This window comes from Schistocerca serialis, chromosome 2 (assembly GCF_023864345.2).
Source record: "Schistocerca serialis cubense isolate TAMUIC-IGC-003099 chromosome 2, iqSchSeri2.2, whole genome shotgun sequence".
Taxonomy (NCBI): domain Eukaryota; kingdom Metazoa; phylum Arthropoda; class Insecta; order Orthoptera; family Acrididae; genus Schistocerca; species Schistocerca serialis.
This window is the reverse complement of record NC_064639.1, coordinates 191,112,817-191,139,310: the sequence shown is the minus strand read 5'-3', so window position 1 is coordinate 191,139,310 and position 26,494 is coordinate 191,112,817. Positions and strand designations below refer to the sequence as shown.

Genomic DNA, 26,494 nt, shown 5'->3' with positions numbered 1-26,494 from the left:
GAGAAACTAGAAAATCTGAAAAGGGAAATGCAAAGGCTCAATCTAGATATAGTAGGGGTCAGTGAAGTGAAGTGGAAGGAAGACAAGGATTTCTGGTCAGATGAGTATCGGGTAATGTCAACAGCAGCAGAAAGTGGTATAACAGGTGTAGGATTCGTTATGAATAGGAAGGTAGGGCAGAGGGTGTGTTACTGTGAACAGTTCAGTGACCAGGTTGTTCTAATCAGAATCGACAGCAGACCAACACCGACAGCGATAGTTTAGGTATACATGCCGACGTCGCAAGCTGAAGATGAACAGATAGAGAAAGTGTATGAGGATATTGAAAGGGTAATGCAGTATGTAAAGGGGGACGAAAATCATATTCATGGGCGACTGGAATGCAGTTGTAGGGGAAGGAGTAGAAGAAAAGGTTACAGGAGAATATGGGCTTGGGACAAGGAATGAAAGAGGAGAAAGACTAATTGAGTCTTGTTACAAGTTTCAGCTAGTAATAGCGAATACCCTGTTCAAGAATAACAAGAGGAGGAGGTATACTTGGAAAAGGCCGGGAGATACGGGAAGATTTCAATTAGATTACATCATGGTCAGACAGAGATTCCGAAATCAGATACTGGATTGTAAGGGGTACCCAGGAGCAGATATAGACTCAGATCACAATAAGTAGTGATGAAGAGTAGGCTGAAGTTCAAGACATTAGTCAGGAAGAATCAATACGCAAAGAAGTGGGATACGGAAGTACTAAGGAATGACGAGATACGTTTGAAGTTCTCTAACGCTATAGATACAGCAATAAGGAATAGCGCAGTAGGCAGTACAGTTGAAGAGGTATGGACATCTCTAAAAAGGGCCATCACAGAAGTTGGGAAGGAAAACATAGGTACAAAGAAGGTAGCTGCGAAGAAACCATGGGAAACAGAAGAAATACTTCAGTTGATTGATGAAAGGAGGAAGTACAAACATGTTCCGGGAAAAACAGGAATACAGAAATACAAGTCGCTGAGGAATGAAATAAATAGGAAGTGCAGGGAAGCTAAGACGAAATGGCTGAAATGTGAAGACATCGAAAAAGATATGATTGTCGGAAGGACAGACTCAGCATACAGGAAAGTCAAAACAACCTTTGGCGACATTAAAAGCAACGGTGGTAACACTAAGAGTGCAATGGGAATTCCACTGTTAAATGCAGAGGAGAGAGCAGATAGGTAGAAAGAATACATTGAAAGCCTCTATGAGGGTGAAGATTTGTCTGATGTGATAGAAGAAGAAACAGGAGTCAATTTAGAAGAGATATACAGTATTAGAATCGGAATTTAAAAGAGCTTTGGAGGACTTACGGTCAAATAAGGCAGAAGGGATAGATAACATTCCATCAGAATTTCTAAAATCATTGAGGGGAGTGGCAACAAGACGTCTATTCACGTTGGTGTGTAGAATATATGAGTCTGGCGATATACCATCTGACTTTCGGAAAAGCATCATCCACACAATTCCGAAGACGGCAAGAGCTGACAAGTGCAAGAATTATCGCACAATCAGCTTAACAGCTGATGCATCGAAGCTGCTTACAAGAATAATATACAGAAGAATGGAAAAGAAAATTGAGAATGCGCTAGGTGACGATCAGTTTGGCTTTAGGAAAAGTAAAGCGACGAGAGAGGCAATTCTGACGTTACGGCTAATAATGGAAGCAAGGCTAAAGAAAAATCAAGACACTTTCATAGGATTTGTCGACTTGGAGAAAGCGCTCGACAATATAAAATGGTGCAAGCTGTTCGAGATTCTGAAAAAAGTAGGGGTAAGCTATAGGGAGAGACGGGTCATATACAATATGTACAACAGAGGGAATAATAAGAGTGGACGATCAAGAACGAAGTGCTCGTATTAAGAAGGGTGTAAGACAAGGCTGTAGCCTTTCGCCCTTACTCTTCAATCTGTACATCGAGGAAGCAATGATGGAAATAAAAGAAAGGTTCAAGAGTGGAATTAAAATACTAGGTGAAAGGATATCAATGATACGATTCGCTGATGACATTGCTATCCTGAGTGAATGTGAAGAAGAATTAAATGATCTGCTGAACGGAATGAACAGTCTGATGAGTACACAGTATGGTTTGAGAGTAAATCGGAGAAATACGAAGGTAATGAGGAGTAGTAGAAATGAGAACAGCGAGAAACTTAACATCAGGATTGATGGTCACGAAGTCAATGAAGTTAAGGAATTCTGCTACCTAGGCAGTAAAATAACCAATGACGGACGGAGCAAGGAGGACATCAAAAGCAGGCTCTCCTTATAATTACTGGATGGTTCTGCCACAGATCATCAGTCAATGTCCTGCTCTGTTTCCGTCTACCTCAACCAGTCGTCCATTTCTTACATCCGCATTGTTGACGGGACAGTTACTATTAACTAACCTCAAGAACCTAAATATCTCCACAGAAGAAATAACAAACAGAGAAAAATACAGAGAAAAAAATCAGGAAACAGAAATTCGACGAAACACCAAAAGAAAAGAAACCAGGAAGGAAGTGGACAGAAGACAGGAAGAAGAAACACAGTGAATATATGAGAGGTTTTTGGGAAGAGAAAAGAAAGAGACAAAAGAAGTGCCATGAAAATTGATTCAGTTTTAACGCTTTCCTAAATGGGGAATTAACTGTAATAATTATAATAACAAAAATAATAATAATAAACATTCCTTCTTGCCTTTTTATCTAGAGATTTTGGGCATCAAAGTACTATCTTCTGACTATGATGAATAAATATAAGCATGTATAAAGAAAGTAATTTTTGTGTGACATCAAACGCTGCTACCTAAGCAAATCTTCATTTGCTACCAGTTTCGATGGAACTGATCATGATCAAGAGATATACACTCCTGGAAATGGAAAAAAGAACACATTGACACCGGTGTGTCAGACCCACCATACTTGCTCCGGACACTGCGAGAGGGCTGTACAAGCAATGATCACACGCACGGCACAGCGGACACACCAGGAACCGCGGTGTTGGCCGTCGAATGGCGCTAGCTGCGCAGCATTTGTGCACCGCCACCGTCAGTGTCACCCAGTTTGCCGTGGCATACGGAGCTCCATCGCAGTCTTTAACACTGGTAGCATGCCGCGACAGCATGGACGTGAACCGTATGTGCAGTTGACGGACTTTGAGCGAGGGCATATAGTGGGCATGCGGGAGGCCGGGTGGACGTACCACCGAATTGCTCAACACGTGGGGCGTGAGGTCTCCACAGTACATCGATGTTGTCGCCAGTGGTCGGCGGAAGGTGCACGTGCCCGTCGACCTGGGACCGGACCGCAGCGACGCACGGATGCACGCCAAGACCGTAGGATCCTACGCAGTGCCGTAGGGGACCGCACCGCCACTTCCCAGCAAATTAGGGACACTGTTGCTCCTGGGGTATCGGCGAGGACCATTCGCAACCGTCTCCATGAAGCTGGGCTACGGTCCCGCACACCGTTAGGCCGTCTTCCGCTCACGCCCCAACATCGTGCAGCCCGCCTCCAGTGGTGTCGCGACAGGCGTGAATGGAGGGACGAATGGAGACGTGTCGTCTTCAGCGATGAGAGTCGCTTCTGCCTTGGTGCCAATGATGGTCGTATGCGTGTTTGGCGCCGTGCAGGTGAGCGCCACAATCAGGACTGCATACGACCGAGGCACACAGGGCCAACACACGGCATCATGGTGTGGGGAGCGATCTCCTGCACTGGCCGTACACCACTGGTGATCGTCGAGGGGACACTGAATAGTTCACGGTACATCCAAACCGTCATCGAACCCATCGTTCTACCATTCCTAGACCGGCAAGGGAACTTGCTGTTCCAACAGGACAATGCACGTCCGCATGTATACCGCGCCACCCAACGTGCTCTAGAAGGTATAAGTCAACTACCCTGGCCAGCAAGATCTCCGGATCTGTCCCCCATTGAGCATGTTTGGGACTGGATGAAGCGGCGTCTCACGCGGTCTGCACGTCCAGCACGAACGCTGGTCCAACTGAGGCGCCAGGTGGAAATGGCATGGCAAGCCGTTCCACAGGACTACATCCAGCATCTCTACGATCGTCTCCATGGGAGAATACAGCCTGCATTGCTGCGAAAGGCGGATATACACTGTACTAGTGCCGACATTGCGCATGCTCTGTTGCCTGTGTCTATGTGACTGTGGTTCTGTCAGTGTGATCATGTGATGTATCTGACCCCAGGAATGTGTCAATAAAGTTTCCCCTTCCTGGGACAATGAATTCACGGTGTTCTTATTTCAATTTCCAGGAGTGTAAAATAGTTAACGATAACAGAGCATTTATACATTCACTTCAGCCTTGACAACAGAAAGTTAGAATGGCTCTTTGTAATTTTAGTTTTATTATTGACGCCACAGTAAGGGCGATGTCACTAGGTTTCTGTACCAATTTTACGTTGGCTGATGATCAACTTGGTCGAAACTCGTAGCAAATAAAGAACTGTTTAAGTACCAGCTACTGATACTAAATAAAGATTACTTTTTTTAAAAACACTGTCTGAACAAAGGTATGTGGACATCATTTAGTGGGCAATAATATGGGATTTGTCCACTCTTCGCCTTTATGAGGGCTTGAACTCTGCAGGAGGAAATTTCAATTGGGTGCTAACCCATTCTTTCCCAAAAGCCGAAAACAGAGAAGGTAGGGACGTGGTACCCTGGAACCTGGAGCGAAGCCTACGTTCTAACTCGTATCAAATGTTTCAGTGAATTCGTGTCGGGACTCTGGGCAGACCAGTCCATTTCAGCAATGATATTGTCCAGAACCTATTCCGCATGGATGCTGCTTTATGCCAGGGTGCATTAACTTGCCGATACAAAGAAATCATCGTATACGGCATGTTTCTCTACTGTACGCAGTACACAATACTGAAAAATGTGTTATTTCCTAAAGACCACCTCCTCCGCACTTCACTGTTGACACTACACACGATGGTGGGTAACGCTCTCCCGGCATTCGCCAAATCCAGAGCCTCCCGTGGGATTCCCACATGGTATAGTACGATTCATCACTCCAAATTACTCGCTTCCAGCCATCCACTGGCCAGTACCGTCGCTCTTTACATCACTGCAAGCCTCACTTTGTAGTGTCTAAAGAACCACACTGAAGTGTCAAAGAAACTGGTATAAGCATGCGTATTCAAATACAGAGATATATAAACAGGCAGAATAGGGCGCTGCTGCTGACAATCCCTATACAAGACAAAAAGGGCCTGGTGCAGTTGTTAGATCGGTTTCTGCTGCTAAAATGGCGGGTTATCAAAATTTAAGTGAGTTTGAACGTTGTGTTATAGTCGGCGCACGAGCGATGGGACACACCATCTCCTAGGTAGCGATGAAGTGGAGATTTTCCCGTACGACCATTTCATGTGTGTATCGTGTATATCAGGAATCCGGTAAAACATAAAATCTCCGACATCGCTGCGGCCGGAAAAATATTCGACAAGAACGGGATCGATAACGACTGAAGAGAATCATTCAACGTGACAGAAGTGCAACTGTTCCGCAAATTGCTGTAGATTTCAGTATCGGGCCATCAACAAGTGTCAGCGAGAAAACCATTCAACGAAACATCGCGTACCCTTGATGACTGCACGACACAAAGCTTTACGCCTTGCCTGGGCCTGTCAACATGGACATTGGACTATTGATGACTGGAAACATGTTGCCTGGAAGGACGAGTCTCGTTTTAAATCGTATCCAGCGAATGGGCGTGTACAGGTATGGAGACAAACGCACGAATCTATGGAACCTGCATGTCACCAAGGGACTGTTCAAGCTTGTGGGGGCTCTGTAATGGTATGGAGCGTGTGCAGCTGATGTGGAACCCCTGAAACGTCTAGATACGACTGTAAAAGGTGACACGTACATACGTATCCCGTGTGATCACCTGCATCCATTCATGTCCATTGTGCATTCCAGCAGGACAATGTGACACCCCACATGTCCAGAATTGCTACAGTGTGGCTCCAGGGGCCCCCTTTGTCCCGCAGTTTACTAGTGCTCTGCAAGTATTCTTTGCAGGCATTAAGATCGTGGTGGCAGACCGGTCACACTACCCAGTGGGCAGCGACACCGCCGGTGGGACTACAGATCTCAACTGTCCTCAGGGATCTCTCTCTCCTTGACCATCAGCGTAATCTGTGGTCTTCGTTTAGAGAAAATTGTGGGAATGATCTGGTTCCATGCATTATCCAACTGGTACCCGCTATCACGGATCATTACATTATCCGTTTTGAGTATTTCTCCGCATTTGAATCTGATGAAACGTGATAGCTGGTACCAGTAGGATAATACGTGAAAGCCCATCACTTCCACAATTTGATCCAGACGAGAGCCACAGGTTACACCAATGGTCAGTGCGAGTGGCATCCCTGAAAACAGCTGAGTTCTGCAATTCCACCGGCGATGGCACTGCCCACTGGGTAGCGTGGTCAGTTTACCACAGTTCTAACGCTTGGTTGGCCGCTGTGGCCAAGCGGTTCTAGGCGCTTCAGTCCAGAACCGCGCTGCTGCTACGGCCGCAGGTTCGAATCCTGCCTCGGGCATGGATGTATGTGATGTCCTTAGGTTGGTTAGGTTTAAGTGGTTCTAAGTCTAGGGGACTGATGACCTCAGATGCTAAGTCCCATAGTGCTTAGAGCCATTTGAACCAATTTAACGCTTGCATGGAATACACACAGTTCACTAAAAACTTCGAAACAGAGGGGGCATTCTTCATCAGTTTAATGGCCCACCTGAAGATGACTGGCAGGTGTCTGATAGAAATGACGTGTAGTAAAGGACAATCAGCTATGTGTTCAGACTTCTTTTCATATATCATGTGTCTCTACTGCTACCTAGGAAACATACCCCAGGAGAATTTTGCTCTCTGAACAGCTGATCGCAAATGCTTCTTCACAGTCACTCACTCACTGTAAAGTGATGTTATCGCGGTGTTTGTGTTTCAATGGTTAATACTTTTACTCGCCAACGTTAATGTTTCATTCCATTAATGTTTCATTCCATTCCATTCCATGATACCCCATATTTTCATATAAATTTCCTACCATTATGCCTTTCAGGATTGTACGCATGCTGTAGGATGTTTTAATTGTTGTAACAAGTTAGGCGCCCAAACCAAAGAAGTAATTAAACTTCTTAAGCATGAACAACTGAACGGAATAAACAGTGCCTTGAAAGGAGGAGAATATAAGACGAACATCAAAACGAGAATAATGAAATATAGTCGAAATAAATCAGGTGATGCTTAGGGAATTACGTTAGAGAACGCGACAAATGATTTAGTAGGTGAGTTTTGCAATTTGGGGAACAAAATAACTGATGATGGCCGAAGTGAGAGGATTAGAAGAGTGCTGAATACTAGATGGGTCTTTCACACAAATAGGTGCTAAATAGAACTGAGGAGAAAAGATATTTGTGGCACAACTTGACTACAAGAAGGGGTCGGTTGACAGGACACATTCTGAGACGTCGAGGAATCAGCGGTTTAGCACTCGAGGGAAATATGGCTTGTAAAAATCGTATAGGGAAACTAACGGATGAATACAGTAAGCAGATTCAGAAAGATGTTGCTTGCAGTAGTTATTCGGAGATGAAGAGGCTCTCACTGGATAGAGTAGCATGGAGAACTGTATCAGACCATTCTTCAGACTGAAGGCCACAACAATAGCAAACATGAACGAACGCAGCAGGAACGAATTCTTCTATAAACTGAAAAATCCCAGTGTGCAGTTCCACAAATTAGAACATTCTCGTAAGTTACGAAAGTGCTCCAACCACCATGTGATACCTCTATTAGAAATTTCAGACATAATAATATCGAAGTGATAAGAGATGGGCCTCTAACTAAAGTGGAATAGGACTGGTGAAGAAATTGACCATGGGCTTGTCAAAGACAGCAGTCCCGTTCCACAAAAATGTGAACCCAGTCTCCTAGGGACTGCACCACATGATCTGGTATGAGATTATCACTGACAGAGTGGTTCGCCCAGTTCCTGTGAAGGAGTCTGCCACTTCGTACTGGTCATTGGTTCACAGTTCTCACTTGTTTGCCGGCCATACGCTGATGAGGTTAGAAACTTTCACTACTAGCATTAGAACCAGAAACCTCATCCCACACTCACAGTGTTGAATGCAATAGTGACTATGATTTTGTTACTTCAGTCCCCCGAGGCAAATGTCCCATAGTGCATTCCTTGCTCATGATATCTGAAACATGATCTCACGCGTGTCTACAGAAGAGAAGGTACAATCTGTTTTTCTTAACTGAAGTATTTGTTTAATTATCCAGCCCCAAACCACTTGCGAGATACAGTAAGTATTTGAAGATACATTTACTGCAAACATTTTTGTCGTTTTCCCTTTTATCTTTATTACATGCAATAACATCTACATATAATAAAATACAAAATACTATACTACAGAAAATGTGTAAAAAACTGACACATAATCAATGCACTTGCTGCAGGGACTGCTAAAACTCAGTGTAATAAAATATGCCAGTGTAGACCATAACGTGCTGCTTCGTTCCCATTTCTCCCCTCGTTTACCATAAAATCTTTTCGGATCTTTCAGACGCAGCTGATGTGAAGCGTTCAGTTAGAAGCATTATTTTTGTGTACTCACAATAAATAATAGGAATAGGAATGAATCTTACAAATCCGGTGAAAGGTGTGGAATCATGCAAGTTTCTCCAGCTGAAAAAACACTTGGTACCCAATTATCCCTCGCGCCAGCACGGTAATGGCAGCAGGCCGCTGGATCTAGATGGCTATGGCGATGACGACAGTGATCGTGGCGGCTGCGGCAAATGTCGGCAGGTCGCGAACCTCGGCACCGTTGCAGGCATCGTTGACACACTCGCAGGTGAGCTGGTAGCCTGTGTGTGGGAACCGGGACAGGAAGCACGCCTCCTTCTCGGGGTGCCGCAGGTAGCCGCACTCCCGCACATACGCCTCGTCAGTATTCTTCGTGAAATACACTGCACAGTGTTACACCGCACTCTTTACCAACTGCTGCAGTACGATTGTCTAGGATAGTCTGTTCCAGAGCTGGCCCACCCAGTGCGAACGTCACCTAGCGTCACTCACTAGGAACGGTTCCCAGACGTACTTATACATAAACGGCCTTAATGAAACTACGCAGGTATGTAGAGGGAGCAAAATAATGCAATACCTACTTTTTCGGCCTGCGGGAATGGCCGAGGGGTTCTAGGCGCTACAGTCTGGAACCGCGCGACCGCTACGGTCGAAGGTTCGAATCCTGCCTCGGGCATGGATGTGTGTGATGTCCTTAGGTTAGTTAGGTTTAAGTAGTTCTAAGTTCTAGGGGATTGATGACCTCTCATAGCGGTCAGAGCCATTTGAAACATTTGAACCTACTTTTTCAGTTTTGCCAAATTTCATTTTTAAGGGGTAAAATAGACCCCATAAGATAATTTGGCATATTAGGTATAGAACGAATATCTTCTAAATCATAATATTTAAAAATTATGTTTCACATAAAGATTGGAACGTAATTAACGTTCTTGAAAACTGTGCAATAAACTTTTCTAATAATATAAAATTTTGCAAAATATCCCATAACAGTTAATTAACTCAGAAAAATGAAAACTTTTGTTACAATGTAAACTGAAGGAGCTTTCACGCCACATACATCCATGTGTAATAAAGCTGGTTTTTGAAATACCATGTTTGGAAAATAAAGTGTACATGGTGTGCTGTCGAACGATTTTCGACATTTCCAATCAAAATATCTAAACGTTCAATATTATTCTGTTTAATTTACTTATTTTTGTTTTATGTTTAAAACTGGTATTTTACGTTTTACATTAACTTTTTTCTGTTTACTGCTTCACATATGCTTATTTCGTTAATAAGGAGGTAGATGAAGTTGAAATGGGAGATATGATACTGCGTGAAGAGTTTGACAGAGCACTGAAAGACCTAAGTCCAAACAAGACCCCGGGAGTAGACAACATTCCATTAGAACTACTGACAGCCTTGGGAGGGCCAGTCCTGACAAAACTCTACCATCTGATGAGCAAGATGTATGAGATGGGCGAAATACCCTCAGACTTCAAGAAGAATATAATAATTCCACTCCCAAAGAAAGCAGGTGTTGAAAGATGTGAAAATTACCGAACTGTCAGTTTAATAAGTCACAGCTGCAAAATACTAACGCGAATTCTTTACAGACGAATGGAAGAACTGGTAGAAGCCGACTTCGGGGAAGATCAGTTTGGATTCCGTAGAAATGTTGGAACACGTGAGGCAATACTGACCCTACGACTTATCTTAGAAGAAAGATTAAGGAAAGGCAAACCTGCGTTTCTAGCATTTGTAGACTTAGAGAAAGCTTTTGACAATGTTGCCTGGAATACTCTCTTTCAAATTCTGAATGTGGCAGGGGTAAAATACAGGGAGCGAAACGCTATTTACAATTTGTACAGAAACCAGACGGCAGTTATAAGAGTCGAGGGACATGAAAGGGAAGCAGTGGTTGGGAAGGGAATGAGACAGGGTTGTAGTCTCTCCTCGATGCTATTCAATCTGTATATTGAGCAAGCAGTAAAGGAAACAAAAGAAAAATTCGGAGTAGGTATTAAAATCAATGGAGAAGAAATAAAAACTTTGAGGTTTGCCGATGACATTGTAATTCTGTCAGAGACAGCAAAGGACTTGGAAGAGCAGTTGAACGGAATGGACAGTGTCTTAAAAGGAGGGTATAAGGTGGACATCAACAAAAGTAAAACGAGGATAATGGAATGTAGTCGAATTAAGTCAGGTGATGCTGAGGGAATTAGATTAGGAAATGAGACACTTAAAGTATTTGGGGAGCAAAATAACTGATGATGGTCGAAGCAGACAAGGAAAGCGTTTCTGGAGAAGAGAAATTTGCTAACATCGAGTATAGATTTAAGTGTCAGGAAGTCATTTGTGAAAGTATTTGTATGGAGTGTAGCCATGTATGGAAGTGAAACATGGACGATAAATACTTTAGACAAGAAGAGAATAGAAGCTTTCGAAATGTGGTGCTACAGAAGAATACTGAAGATTAGATGGTTCAAAATGGTTCAAATGGCTCTGAGCACTATGGGACTCAACTGCTGAGGTCATTAGTCCCCTAGAACTTAGAACTAGTTAAACCTAACTCAGCTAAGGACATCACAAACATCCATGCCTGAGGCAGGATTCGAACCTGCGACTGTAGCGGTCTTGGGGTTCCAGACTGCAGCGCCTTTAACCGCACGGCCACTTCGGCCGGCTGAAGATTGGATGGGTAGATCGCATAACTAATGTGGAGGTATTGAATAGAATTGGGGAGACGAGAAGTTTGTGGCACAACTTGACTAGAAGAAGGGATCGGTTGGTAGGACATGTTCTGAGGCATCGAGGGATCACCAATTTAGTACTGGAGGGCAGCGTGGAGGGTAAAAATCGTAGAGGGAGACCAAGAGATGAATACACTAAGCAGATTCAGAAGGATGTGTAGGCTGCAGTAGGTACTGGAAGATAAAGAAGCTTGCACAGGATAGAGTAGCATGGAGAGCTGCATCAAAGCAGTATCAGGACTGAAGACAACAACAACAACTACTACTACTAATACTTTTTCGGTTTTGCCCAATTTCATTTTTAAGGGATAAAATACACCCCATAAGGTAATTTGGCATATTAGGTATAGAAGGAATATCTTCTAAACCATAATATTTAAAAATTATGTTTCACATAAAGGTTGGAACGTAAATAACGTTCTTGAAAACTGTACAATCAACTTTTCTAATAATCTAAAATTTTGCAAAATATCCCATTAATTAATTTTGAAAAATGAAATCTTTTGTTACAATGTAAATTGAAGCAGCTTTCACGCCACATACATCCAAGTGTAATAAAGCTGGTTTGTGAAATACCATGTTTGGAAAATAAACTGTACACCATGAGCTGCCGAACAAGTTTCGACATTTCCAACCAAAATATCTGTTACATCTGCCACAGACGGCCCCTGACAGGCCGACTACACTCAAGACACTCCTGTGTACCATATAACATACACAAGCACTTGCAGGCGCAACCAAGAGGAAAACAATTCTTCAAAACAAACAGAACTTGCTAGAGACTAATGCGAACCTTTTTCTGCAGAGGTAGCCTCACAGATACAGGGAAAGTTGGAGTACTCTGCCGGCTTTATAAGACCAGCGCAGCAGCAGTATACTCAGTATAATGTCGTTTATTGAAACTGAACTACACTTGTCGAACAGTCACTCTATACACACACAAAAAAAAAAATCTGTAGACGACCATTCAACAAGAGCGTCGGTGAGGTCCGTCGGAGCTGGACCTAGCTCGGCGATGAACTGGCTGTACTGCTGCTGTGCTGGCCTTATAAAGCCAGTGGAGGTTGGTGGAGTACTCCAACTTTCCCTGTATCTGTGAAGCGACCTCTGCAGAAAAAGGTTTGCATTAGTCTCTAGCAAGTTATGTTTGTTATGAAGAATTGTTTTCCTCTTGGTTACGCCTGCAAGTGCTTGTGTATTTTATATGGTACACAGGTGTGTCTTGAGTCTAGTCTGCCTGGCAGGGGCCATCTGTGGCAGACGTGACAATATCTAAACGTTCAACATTATTCTGTTGGTATTACTTATTTTTGTTTTATGTTTAAAACTGATATTTTACGTTTTACATTAACTTTCTTCTGTTAACTGCTTCACATATGCTTATTTTGTCAATGAAGAATAACTCATTATTACAATACAGAATCATTACAATAATGATAATCTATAAATATATGATTAAAGCATAACGTTTTTTACTCCACCCAGATAAAATGAACAAGATTTCTACACAAAATACACACGACAGAAGACACAAGACAACACGAAATTCAGCAGGATTCTCCAAATTGTAGCAGGTGACCTTCTAAATATCCTGATTTGTACAAGTCATTTTCAGAGCAATGGAAAATATTGGTCAAGAGAATTGATTATCTACTACTGACTGCAGTTTGATTACATTGTTTGTCAAGGGAAGACTGAGATGATAATCATTCAGTAGAACTGACAAATGTCTTCCCACATCGAATTCCATATATGGCCAATGAATACATGTGTCTCATCGAGCCTTTTGGGATCTTCAGATGAACTAGTTCCCTGTCCTAGCATAAAATGCTACAAACTGTTCTTACTGACCACAACAAGGATCTAACAATAATACAGATTTTTCCCCCAGACTGGGAAAGAAAACGTTTTTCAAATACCTTTTGACAGCGTCAGATGCTACTTCACCAGACTTCGACGCTGCCACTAGAACATTTGGGGCTTCGAACACAGATTCTCAAATTCTTGTTCCTGACTCTCCGTTATTTTCTTTTACAACTATGAAAAGGCGGAGGTTTAGTGAGCGTCATAACTGACAACAAGGAACTCGTACATTTGGTGATCCCAAAAGGCACAGGGATAGGCACAGCCGTGGGACATACATTTTCTTCGATATTGAAATAACTTTGTGAGAAGATTTTCAGATCTAGTTCTGCTGAATGATTATGTCAATCTTCTCTTGAGAGACATTATACTCAAGCTGCAGCCACTAGCACATAATCAGTTCTCCTCGCCAAGGTTTTCCATGTACTCAAATGTGCATTACACCAATTAGTATATTTGAAGGATCAGTAGCTGCAGTTTCAGAATCCTGCTGAAATTTGTTATATATTGTGTTGTCCATCGTGTGTATTATGTGAAGAAATTGCGTTCATTTTATGTGCATGGTGTAAGATAAGTTATGTTTTAAACGTTTCCTTACAGATTATCATTATTATCATGATTTTGTATCATAATAATGAGCTATTCATATGTGAATGGTAAACTAAAAAACAAAAATAAAAATGTCAACGTAAAATAATTTGCAACATAAAAGTAAATAAAATACATAATTAGAGTAATAAAGACCGTTTATATATTTTAACTGGCTATAATGAAAACACTCAGGCAGTAAAATGCGTACATCTCATTTTCTAAAAATGATATTTCAGAAACCAGCTTTATTATCAATGGATGTATGTGGCGTGAAAGCTTCTTCAATTTATGTTGTAAGAAAAGTTTTCATTTTTCATAATTAATGATGTTGCGATATTTTGCAAAATTTCAGGTTGATTATATATTTTTCAAGAACATTAATTACATTTCAATTTTTATATGAAACACATTTTTTATATTTCATGGCTTTGAAGATATTCCTTCTAAACCTAATATACAAAATATTACTTTTTAATGCATTTTCCTCCTAAAAGTAAAATTGAGCAAAAACGAACAAATAAATATTGCCTTATTTTGACCTCCCTACATACCATTCTGGTTTCATCAAGATCGTTTATTTATTCTTGGGAATGTTCCCTCGTTAGCTCCTTCTCAAACAGGTACAGCTGGTACATGCTACCCACCAGTCATCCTACACATGCGCGAGCTACTCGGCAGCAACCACACACATGTGGCTGACCTGTCCAGTCCGTAGGCTAAAGCCTGGCTGCCTGTACATCAGCTTGTTTTAAACCTCTGCCTATATTAATGTCGGCATAAGAAGTTCTCTGACAGCTGCAGAGGGCTGAGAGAACCAGCTTCCCACCTGCCTCAACCAGTCGCTTAATACGATTTTGTAAATGTGTCTATGGCAATGCTGCCAGTTTTCAGGAATAACCTTACACAAATTCGACTATACTTGCACGCATGGGTGCCCGGCTGCCTGCTGGTGGCCAGTCGCACTGGAACAGACTGCTCTAGAGAATTTTTCAAAGTGCAACATTTCTGCTCAACGAACTCGGTGCGCACCAACAGCCATAGGTCAATTCCACACTTGTCCAATAACCGTCTAAATGGTGCCATGTGCGTGGCACTGGTACGGAAAACCATATAGTGACTAGGACATCTGCTCAGCTAAGGCTGGTGCCGAAAAAATGGGACATGGCAGCGGTGGCCTGCTAGATGTTCCCTCTGTAGTGGACATCTGTCGACCATTCTGCACGGTGCAGCATAGGTTGGCGGGGACCTATACTTCAAATAAAGTAACTTTGTGATTGATTTCTCAACGATAGGAGTGTTAGAGAGACCAGCCAACAATCAATCATGGTTCCTTCTCGATTGTCACATGGTCTCTGTGTTGCCTGTTTTACATGTAATTTTCAGGTCTAGCTGGTTGCACTGCTCCCCACCGCAGCAGTGAGCCAACCACAAAGTTATTTCGTTTCAGCTATTGTACACGCCGGGACCTTCACACCTTCCCACTCAACACTGCATGCCCATTTGTATCATTTTGCTTTGCCTTACTTTTCCTTTTCATAACTGCCTGTGTAACAAGCCAGGACAGTATTCATAAAAAAAAGTGCCGAGTAATATATTCTTGGAATCGAATGGATTATTTCCACACATGAACAGCAAGAACCGAACTAAATAAGTGAATATCTAATTTTTTATAGCTCCATTTTCAAAAAATGGTGTTTGCCTGAAACTGACTAATAAAGATCTTTCTAAAAGCTATATTTTAGAGGTTTTGTCACTTCAGAGACGCATCTAACACCAACAAGCAATCTGTCATCACTATCCTGACATTTCCTGAAATTCCTCCACATATTTGCCCAACTCCTTATACCTGATCAAGTCTATATTAATAACGTTTCTCTGAGTGTCCCTCTTTTCTAACCGACAGTAAACTGAAATTCATGCTAGTATTTCTCCAAGTTATCTTTTCCTGGAACTGTGTTGAGATACAGGAAGCAATGAAACGAAGGGAGACACCGACAATCGTCGTGTACTGTACACCACAGCATTCGGATAGAAGTGAAATCAATGCAACAGCATGCCATGAACGTAGTGCCATTTAGATGGTGCCCTGACAAGTGTGAAATAGGCTTTATGATTTCTGTCTGCAGAACGAACCTTTGATTTTGGCAGCAGAAAGTTGTATTACATACTTCATCAACCGTAGACAGAAGATATTTTTCTGACTGCAGTAGGGTTGGGGGGCAGGGAGAAATAATTAATGGAGTTCCACAAGGTTCAATCTTAGCTCCACTACTGTTTCTGATATGTGTAAATTATTTTTCTTTTAATAGACAAAAAGAATTAATTCTTTTTACAGACTACATAAGTAATAATCAGTTCCAGTAGACATATAGCAGAATATGTAAACTTTGATAGTCAAGTTAAAATACCTAACTCCAAAGAGAAATTTCAAATTATGTGATTTAACTAATTATTGACTTTATCTCTCATAGACTTTGAAGCAACGCCACATATTCAACTCAGCACACAAAAGCGCACAATTCCAGAAAAATGAATTTAAAAGCATGGACAAGTGTTTTTAGGTATCTTCAAAACTTTTGGGTGCACATACTGGTGACAACTTAAATATGAAACGTAAACACATTTTAGTGCATTTTAATCAACTCTGATCAGTCACTTCTGCACTTTGTGTCGTTGCAAGTACTGAGGGGAAAAATTCTGTATAATAAAATACCTTGCTCATTTGTATGCAGTAATTCCATATGGAATTACACTCTAGGGTAACTCATTCTCACGAAACAAACTCGTCGTTACACAAAAGTGCGCCACATGAATAATATCTTATCCTCACCAAAGCCTGCCACATAACCAAATGTGGTGATAGGTATTGTAACTAGACCATCAAAGTACAAATCATACTGCCTCTCAAGAAATTTAGTGCAGATACCACATAGATTTCAGAATGAATAATGATAAAAATAATTAAAACTCTAGAAGAAAAATGACTTGATTATTCTTAATTAAAACTCAGTTTTGCTCCAAAAGGAGTGAATGATACTACTAACAAAACTTTTGATTAATTATCCATTATCACTGATGCCCGAACATTAGCAATGTTAAATTGTAAAGCAGACTTCAGTTCCAGAGATGAGCTTTTATTCACATTCTTGTAGTTGATTTATTGCAAAACCTTACGTACTCAGTAATGTTATTAAATATTATTGTTTATTATTTGTAATCCGCTATAAATTGTCAGCATACAGCTATAGTTAAATACAATTTTAATTACTAGATTGTGCATTGACTCGTCCCACCTTATTTCGAGATATTGTGCATGTTATCTGCGAAACACATAGCATACAAACTAACTGCTAGAGTGATGTGCAACTACAAAGACAAGTTGTGAGAAAATGCACAGAAGCACATAGCAGAGCGCTACACAGTATGTGTTGGGGTAGTCGTTACGTCAATTTTGTCTCGTGAGTCTAAGCTGGACTGACGACCTTTACCAGGATTACATCACAAAAATAACACTGTCCAGAATGGATCCCAGTCGGGTGATGTTTTCTTTAACTAAAGAGTAGTACAGAACGTCCACAATTCGTGCACATGCACCACATCACAAGGAGTGTGTCAATTATGACCGCTAAGTCGTCATACCAATCAGCTGTAAATGGGTGTGGCTAGGAAACCATTGAGAACAGTGCATATGTTACTCTTCTAAATTTTCAAATTACCACCAGCCAACACATATCCATTTTCTCCTGAAGAATCTTGTACATGAAAATTTAGTGCTCTGAACGATTTTGATTAAGAATATCGATGTAAACATGTTGTCAGTTTTACACTGCAATAGAGCAGGGCAGTTTGAAATGTTATCAGTTTTGATGTGTGCAGAACCCTTTATGTAGCCCATCCCTATTATCTACACACGTTTCAAACATGGATTATGCGAAAATGAGTGGAATTGTGCGATTTGGTATTAAGTAATTGGTTCCTTAATGTTACCAAACCACAGTGACACAAAGATTACTAGGATCACTTTCCTCTGACTTGAAGCCTAGGGATGTTCTTTCAGTAAACAGAAGCTCCTACATGAAACCACCAGGCAGATTGAAAGTGTGTGTTGGACCAGGATTCGTATCCGGAAAGCCTGCCTTTCGAGGATAATGCTCTGACCGACTGACTTTACAGGCTTAATTCACGACCAGATCTCACAATTTTTACAATGGAGAAATGGTTTAGCCGCAACCTAATGGATTAATGGATTTTTTTTGCTGAAGGACTCTTTCACTCTGCAGCTTATTGTGTGATGTTTCATAAATTCATGACTGATACGTAAGTATAACGTTTTCCAAAGGGCAGTTTGACCGACGGCATTACATTCATTAAAACGAACGCTCTGGATGGTTGTTCAGATTTTTATGCAGGTGAATGATGATATCTGGCAGGTACCTAGCACAATAAAGAAAGGAATTCCTCGTTGTTAATATCCCCTCTCCCACAATTCCTCGCGCAGGAGAATGAAGAATGATTTTGAAAAACTTCGTTACATTGACATATTTCCAATTGAAACCTATAGTGATGATCTGGTTTATTTAACATAGCCATCTAGAATTTATCCCAACACTTCTCAATAAATAGCTGCATAGGTAACTTATTCATAATCTAGTTAGAGTTATATGTCGTATTCACAAGTCTTAAGCACGTGTCACTTCAAGCGCAATAGAAATTGTACACAATTTAAGCGAATGATTTGACTTAACACGGTTTTACAACCATCTGCTCAAAATTTTATTATGTTTAATGAAGCATTCCGTGTTCTAGAAACGCTTCTCTAATGTCAGATTGCTACTTACCGTACCCACGTCTCTAGACAACCCAAACGGTCTCAGAGTGGAGCGGGAAGCATATTTTAGGCGCAGCACCTGTCACGTTTTGTACTGAATTCATATTTAGATCAGTGAACGTATTGCAAATCCTTAACTTTATTTCAAATAATTTTTATTTTAATGCATTCACGTCACTTTTTGTCTTACTATTTACGTCTGCGTGGTAAAATACACTACGCACGGTAAGGGTATATGAGAAGTTCACTTCTTGACAATTGATAAGGTACAAAAACACTGTTGGAGAGTAATAATCACAGGCAACGATGGACGACGTTAATCACAGTACGTACGTAATAGATTTGTATATATAACGGAAAATGGTACAGATTTCACCCCATGCGAAAGCAGGATAACTGGGCACAAATAACGTTCATGATTGACACAGGTCAGACTCCCAACGTAAAGGTCGACACCGGACTCTTTGCAAGGAATATGCCCTTCTCGGACACTTATGCACATTCTGCATCTGTTATTCATGCTGACTACCAAACTGTTGAAGAGTCCTTGGGGGATATTGTGCCAATCCTCTCTCAATATGATTTTCAGTTCTAGCAAGATTCCGTAAGGGAGTGTTCGTTGAGAATCACATCTGCCAAGAGCATCCCACGCACGCTCTATAGGCTTTAGGGTGCGGGGAGTATGCGAGCCATTCCACATGTTCAATATCTTGAGACCCCAGTGCGTCCGACGACTCAGCAGTCCTGTGTGTGTGGGCATTGTGGTCCATAAACAAAGTCGGGGACCACCGCACCCCTAAACAGTCTGACATGATACAGAGTAATCTACCTGCAATACCGCTGTGCTGTCACGGTATCCATTACCAAGGTATGCAGCGGTGTTTGGCCATTCTGCATGAGACCTAGGCCATACCCAGGATCATCTGTGGCGTATGACGTGTCCCCCCCCCCTCCTCTCTCTCTCTCTCTCTCTCTCTCTCTCTCTCTCTCTCTCTCTCTCTCTCTCTCTCTCTCTCTCCACGTTACCTGGTGGCCGGAATCACTTGCCACAATGTAACGCGATTCGCGGAGAACTTCATTCTGTAACACTGTTGCTGACCACAACCAACATGCCCCTACACCAACGTACTGTTTCTCGACGATGGCGTAGCTGAAGTGGATTTAACAGACTTCCGAGCATGCAAACTAGCCTGATTTAATCGTTGGGAAATGCATTTGGCAGAGACACCTGTATCGGTAGCGGTCGCAAGGTCTGCAGCGATCTGCCCAGGAGTGGGATGTCTGCCCCTTTTCGCCACCAGGGCTACGCATCCTCCTGAGGTGTGAAGGTCCGTCTATGAGCACCCTCACTCTCAGTAGCCTTTTCTAACCGCGAGATGTCACTTTTGGACACACCCATTACTGCGGCCACAGTAGAGACGCTTTGGCCAACTTCGAGCAGTCCAGCTGCTCGTCGACGATCGCAGACACTCTGATGATGTCTTGTAAACATGTTGCTATACCACACATGATGTCGCACTAACGGGTTCCACATAACCATCGTCGAACACCGTATTGCACTAACTGGAGGATACATAAGTATCGTCTGGGCACAGGCTTCAAGGCATCCCGCCCTAAACATTTCCTTTTACTATCATTGGTCGAGTGTTCCGTAGCAATTGTTGGTTGTTCCGCTGCAATTGCCAGTTGCTCCTTAGCAACTGTCAGCAGCTGTCAAGCACCGCAGATAAACAACCCAGCAAATGTTTAATGTAGATGTCTCTAACGCACTCTCGTTGTTTGACTTGTCCCGTATTAACTAACATTCGAGTCTTCCACGAAAGTGGAACGTCCTTAAGACCATTGAATCTCTTACCTTATTTGACAACCAGAATACACATCTCATTAATTCTTCTCTGCCACAGAGGAAATATTTCTTGAAAAGATTACACGCATCAGTACTTCTAGTGGTTTCATATTGTCCTTTCTCTTTCCCTCTCTTGTGCTAACCTTTCCTTCTCTATACGACCGCTACACCTTACACACTTCCTTATCTGTTTTGCAGAATTTAATCATCTGCCTCTAATATTTTCCCTTCCTAACAGTGACAAGTACGGTAAATGATTCACGGCCGCTGTAGATGGTCTTCCAAGTACACTGTCTGACGAAAAAGTGAAGCACCCAGAACGGTAGGAGGAAACGAAAAGTTCAGCTGTTGAGTGGGTTGTTGTTGTTGTGGTCTTCAGTCCAGAGACTGGTTTGATGCAGCTCTCCACGCTACTCTATCTTGTGCAAGCTTCTTCATCCCCAAATAACTACTGCAGCCTACATCCTTCTGAATCTGCTTAGTGTATTCATCTCTTTGTCTCCCTCTACGATTTTTACCCTCCACCCTGACCTTCAATATTAAATTAGTGATCCCTTGAAGCCTCAGAACATGTCCTACCAACCGATGCCTTCTTCTAGTGAACTTCTGCAACAAATTCCTCTTCTCCCCAATTCTGTTCAGTACCTCATTAGTTACGTGATCTACGCATCTAATCTTCAGCATTCTTCTGTAGCACCACATTTTGAAAGCTTCTATTCTCTTCTTGTCTAAACTACACTACTGGGCATTAAAATTGCTACACCACGAAGATGACGTGCTACAGACGCGAAATTTAACCGACGGGAAGAAGATGCTGTGAGATGCAAATGATTAGATTTTCAGAGCATTCACACAAGGCTGGCGCCGGTGGCGACACCTACAACGTGCTGACATGAGGAAAGTTTTCAACCGATTTCTCATACACAAACAGCAGTTGACCGGCGTTGCCTGGTGAAACGTTGTTGTGGTGCCTCGTGTAAGGAGGAGAAATGCGTACCATCACGTTTCCGACTTTGATAAAGATCGGATTGTAGCCTATCATGATTGCGGTTTATCGTATCGCGACATTGCTGCTCGCATTGATCGAGATCCAATGACTGGAGCAGAATATGGAGTCGGTGGGTTCAGGAGGGTAATACGGAACGCCATGCTGTATCCCAAAGGCCACGTATCACTAGCAGTCGAGATGACAGGCATCTTATCCGCATGGCTGTAACGGATCGTGCAGCCACGTCTCGCTCCCTGAGTCAACAGATGGGAACGTTTGCAAGACAACAACCATCTGCACCAGCAGTTCGACGACGTTTGCAGCAGCATGGACTATCAGTTCGGAGACCATGGCTTCTGTTACCCTTGACGCTGTATCACAGACAGGAGCGCCTGCGATGGTGTACTCAACGACGAACCTGGTTGCACGAATGGCAAAACGTCATTTTTTTCGGATGAATCCAGGTTCTGTTTACAGCATCATGATGGTCGCATCCGTGTTTGCCAACATCGCGGTGAACGCACATTGGAAGCGCGTATTCGTCATCGCCATACTGGCGTATCACCCGGCATGATGGTATGGGGTGCCATTGGTTACACGTCTCGGTCACATCTTGTTCGCACTGGCGGCAATTTAAACAGTGGACGTTCCATTTCAGATGTGTTACGGCCCGTGGCTCTACCCTTCATGCGATCCCTGCGAAACTCTACATTTCAGCAGGATAATGCACGACCGCATATTGCAGGTCCCGTACGGGCCTGCCGGCCGCGGTGGTCTAGCGGTTCTAGGCGCGCAGTCCGGAACCGCGCGACTGCTACGGTCGCAGGTTCGAATCCTGCCTCGGGCATGGATGTGTGTGATGCCCTTAGGTTAGTTAGGTTTAAGTAGTTCTAAGTTCTAGGGGACTGATGACCACAGACGTTAAGTCCCATAGTGCTCAGAACCATTTGAACCATTTGAACCGTACGGGCCTTTCTGAATACAGAAAATGTTCGACTGCTGCCCTGGTCAGCACATTCACCAGACCTTCACCAATTGAAAACGTCTGGTTAATGGGGGCCGAGCAACTGGCTCGTCACATTACGTCAGTCACTACTCTTGATGAACTATGGTATCGTGTTTAAGCTGCATGGACAGCTGTACCTGTACACGCCATCCAAGCTCTGTTTGACTCAATACCCAGGCGTATCAAGGCCGTTATTACGGCCAGATGTGGTTGTTCTGGGTACTGATTTCTCAGGATCTATGCACCCAAATTGCGTGAAAATGTAATCACATGTCAGTTCTAGTGTACGATATTTGTCCATTGAATACCCGTTTATCATCTGCATTTCTTCTTGGTGTAGCAATTTTAATGGCCAGTAGTGCAATAAATGGGAGGATACTTCAAAATTCTTAGTGTCTATATTGATGATAAAAAAGTGGAAAAAGCACATTTTGAAAGTTCTAAAAACTTACTTCAGCCACTTTTGCACTTGGAATCATTCCATATCTTGACGAGAGACTAATGAGTAAGTCGACATAGTTCATGTGTTTTTGTTCAGCAGTGTGATATGGAATAATGTTCTGGAGCAACGCATCTTTAAGAAAGAAAGTCTTCATTGTTCGAAACTGTCCTGTAAGAATAATATGTGATGCTCATCCACGATGATCTTGGAGACATCTGTTTAAGGGCTAGGCATTATGACTACTGCTACACAATATGTAGTTGTAAATAATCCGTAACTCACGGAGGTCCAGTGTGGACTGTAATTATCGCACGGCAGCGAATCTTGGTAGATAATGCGTTAATGCGGAACCGATATACGCTGGACAAAAAAATCAGCTCTAATTTTGACCACCATGTGCAAATCTGGCACTTACAGCGTCTCGTCGACGCCTCCGGTGCTCGTACAGAACAATTGTGTAAGTCGCAGTTATCAACAAAATCAACAATACGCCTTTCTCACTTGCTCGATCTTTTCGGCCCACGTGCCATTCCTAATCCATTACGTATGGGAACATTTCTATACGTCTTTCTTGCACTCACAGCGCCCGATTTGCATCTGGTGGCCAAAATTGAAATTTTGTTTCAGAGTCAATCAGTTCCGCATCAGAATATCCACCAAGTTTTGCTGCCGTACGATAATTGCAGGCCATACTGAACCCTTGTGAGTAGCTGCAGTTTCGTTATAACCCCCTGATAGCTTCGCTTGTTTCGGCCCCTTAGGAAGACATTCACATACCTCATTAAAAGCGTCCCCAACAGAGTTCAACCCGTCATAAAGGTGAAGGGTTGCCGCACTCAATATTAACGTACAATAATAGGTGTCCAGATAATTTTTATCAGATAATGTACATAATCAAGGAAACGCCTAATCTGAGGTATAGGAATTTCTGTAAATGTTAGTTGGTAACTTTGCAAATAGTGTTAGACATCTGTCTGATCAATATTTAACTAGACGTAAAGTCTATGGTCCTATTTACATGCGTATCTCCTCGAAGAAAGTTGTTTTGGGAAAGATCATTCTGTGTTCCGATATTTTACTTTCGCAAAGTGTACAGTCGTCAGAAATATTCGCTCTGAGGAACAAACAACACCGCACTAGTTGTATCAGTTACGCGACTTCGCGGCCGCGGAAGAGGAACCGACGAACACCGCTCCGGAAGCCCGGTAGATGTATCGATCTCGGCGTTGCAAGCTCACGATTTTTCACTTTTCCAAGAAAATCGCCGACTTACTGTTGAAAAACGTCGAGTAAGTGTTGGTACAACTCATTCTAGCGTTCCAAACAAACTGAACTATCGTAAGACTGCCGAAGGTGGTTTCCCTGAGAACTTGGAGATCGTCATAGAGATCACAGATTTCGCATTTGAACCACAACTACAATCGTTTCAGTAGCGGAGGTGAAGCAGTTGTGGATTGAATTTTAATCTACGATAACACTTGGCTATATCATTTTCATCCGAAGTGTCAAAGCATGCAATGGAAACACACTGAATCGCCAGTGCGGAAGAAATTCAAAACGCAAACATTGGTTGGTAAGGCCGATATAACTATCTTTTTAAATTCCCATGATCCCATTTTCTGTGATTCTTTGGAAGAGTAACGCAAAACTGATCCTATAAATTATCTTAGAAGATAGGTTAACAAATGGCATACCTACGTTTATAGCACTCGTCGACTTAGAGAAAGCTTTTGATATTTGAATACTCTCTTTGAAATTTTGAAGGCAACAGGGGTAAAACACAGGCATCGAAATGCTGTTTACAAGTTGTAGAGAAACCAAACGATAGTTATAAGAGTCGGGAGGCATGAAAGGGAAGCAGCGGTTGAGAAGGTAGTGAGACACGGTTGTACCCTATCGCCGGTGTTATTCAGTCTGTACATTATGCAAGGACGAAAAAAAAAGAAAAATTTGGTTTAGGAATTAAAGTTCAGGGAGAAGAAATAAAAACTTTGAGGTTTTCCGATGATATTGTAATTCTGTCCGAGATAGCAAGGAACTTGGAAGACCAGTTGATCCAAATGGACAATGTCTTGAAAGTAGGATATAAGATTAACGTCAACAAAAGCAAAACAAAGACAATGAAATGTAGTCGAATTAAGTCAGCAAATGAGAGAACATAAGATCAGGAAACGAAACACTTACAGTAGGAGTTTAGTTCTCTTATTTGGGCAGCAAAATAACTGATCATGGCTGAAATAGAGAGGATATAAAATGCAGACTGGCAATGACAAGAAAAACGTTTCTGAAAAACGGAAATTTGTTATCATCGAATATAGATTTAACTGTTAGGAAGTATTTTCTGAAAGTATTTGTGCGGAGTGTAGCCATGTATGGAAGTGAAACGTGAACTATAAACAGTTTAGAGAAGAAATAAATAGAAGCTTTTGAAATGTGGTGTTACAGAAGAATGCTGAGGATTACATGGGAGGATCACCTAACTAATGAGGAGATACTGAATAAAACAGGGAAAGAATAAAATTTATGTCACAACCTGACAAGAAGAAGGAATGGGTTGATAGGAGACATCAAGGGAAATGCGAGCATGTTGTTCAACGCAACGCTCGATCTCATGTAGCAAAAATGACTCTCTGAACTATTGGCCAAGTGGACTGGTTGCTGCTACATCGCCGTCCTTATAGCTTCGACCTGGCCCCTTCGGACTTTTATCTCCTTGGTCCGACGAAAGAAATTTCACATGGAATCAAGTCCAAAGGCAACGAAGAGGTATAGACCAAAGTACGTAACCTGCTTCGAGATCAAGAGTAAGAAATCTTCTCTGAGAGAAGTGCTTAGAATTGGTGAGGATTACCTAGAAAAGTTGACAACAAATTGTATTGATTTAAGAAATTTTTTGTGCATCTATTTATTTATTTAATTCTGAATGACCATCGTATACAGGATTTTTATAAATTAGTTATACAAACGTAATCTCTAATTGCGAAAAGGGTAAATAACTTACAGAAATATTTGATACAGCTCTCAATGCAATATATCCTTACGTTTTATTCCCTCCTATCACTGTTAGTTCCCGACATTCCCGCTAGGTGGTATGCGCGAATGAGATATTCCAACAGCCATCATCGCCTATAACGATGCAGTGTGACCAGAGTTATTTATGGTTTCATGAACTCAAACCTGCTACTGCAGTTCAGCGACAATGAAGGACTAAATACCGCAAGCCACAACCTCACAGATAAACTGTTACTAATTGAAATGATAATTATATCAAGACAGGCGTTGATATACATCAACGGGGTCAGTTGAAAATGTGTGTCCCGACCGGGACTCGAACCCGGGATCTCCTACTTACATGGCAGACGCTCTATCCATTTGAGCCACCGAGGGCACAGAGGATAATGTGACTGCAGGGATTTATCCCTTGCACGCTCCCTGCGAGACCCACATTCCCAACTTAATGTCCACACACTACATTCGTAGTGCCTCTGCCCATTACACTCATTACTCGTGGCAGACAATCTTACCGAGTCCCGTAAGAGTTCGAGCAATGCGTGT

General features: G+C 42.2%; 1 protein-coding gene across 1 annotated transcript in view; it reads right to left on the bottom strand.

Annotated features, from left to right (window-relative positions):
* Positions 1-8,506: 8,506 nt before the first annotated feature.
* LOC126456922 (uncharacterized) overlaps positions 8,507-26,494 on the bottom strand; it is a 28,780-nt gene continuing 10,792 nt past the window's right edge. Inside the window, exon 4 of the mRNA XM_050092855.1 lies at positions 8,507-9,023. Coding sequence (XP_049948812.1) covers positions 8,806-9,023 — 218 coding nt within the window. The 3' untranslated portion in view covers positions 8,507-8,805. The remainder of the gene's footprint in view (positions 9,024-26,494) is intronic.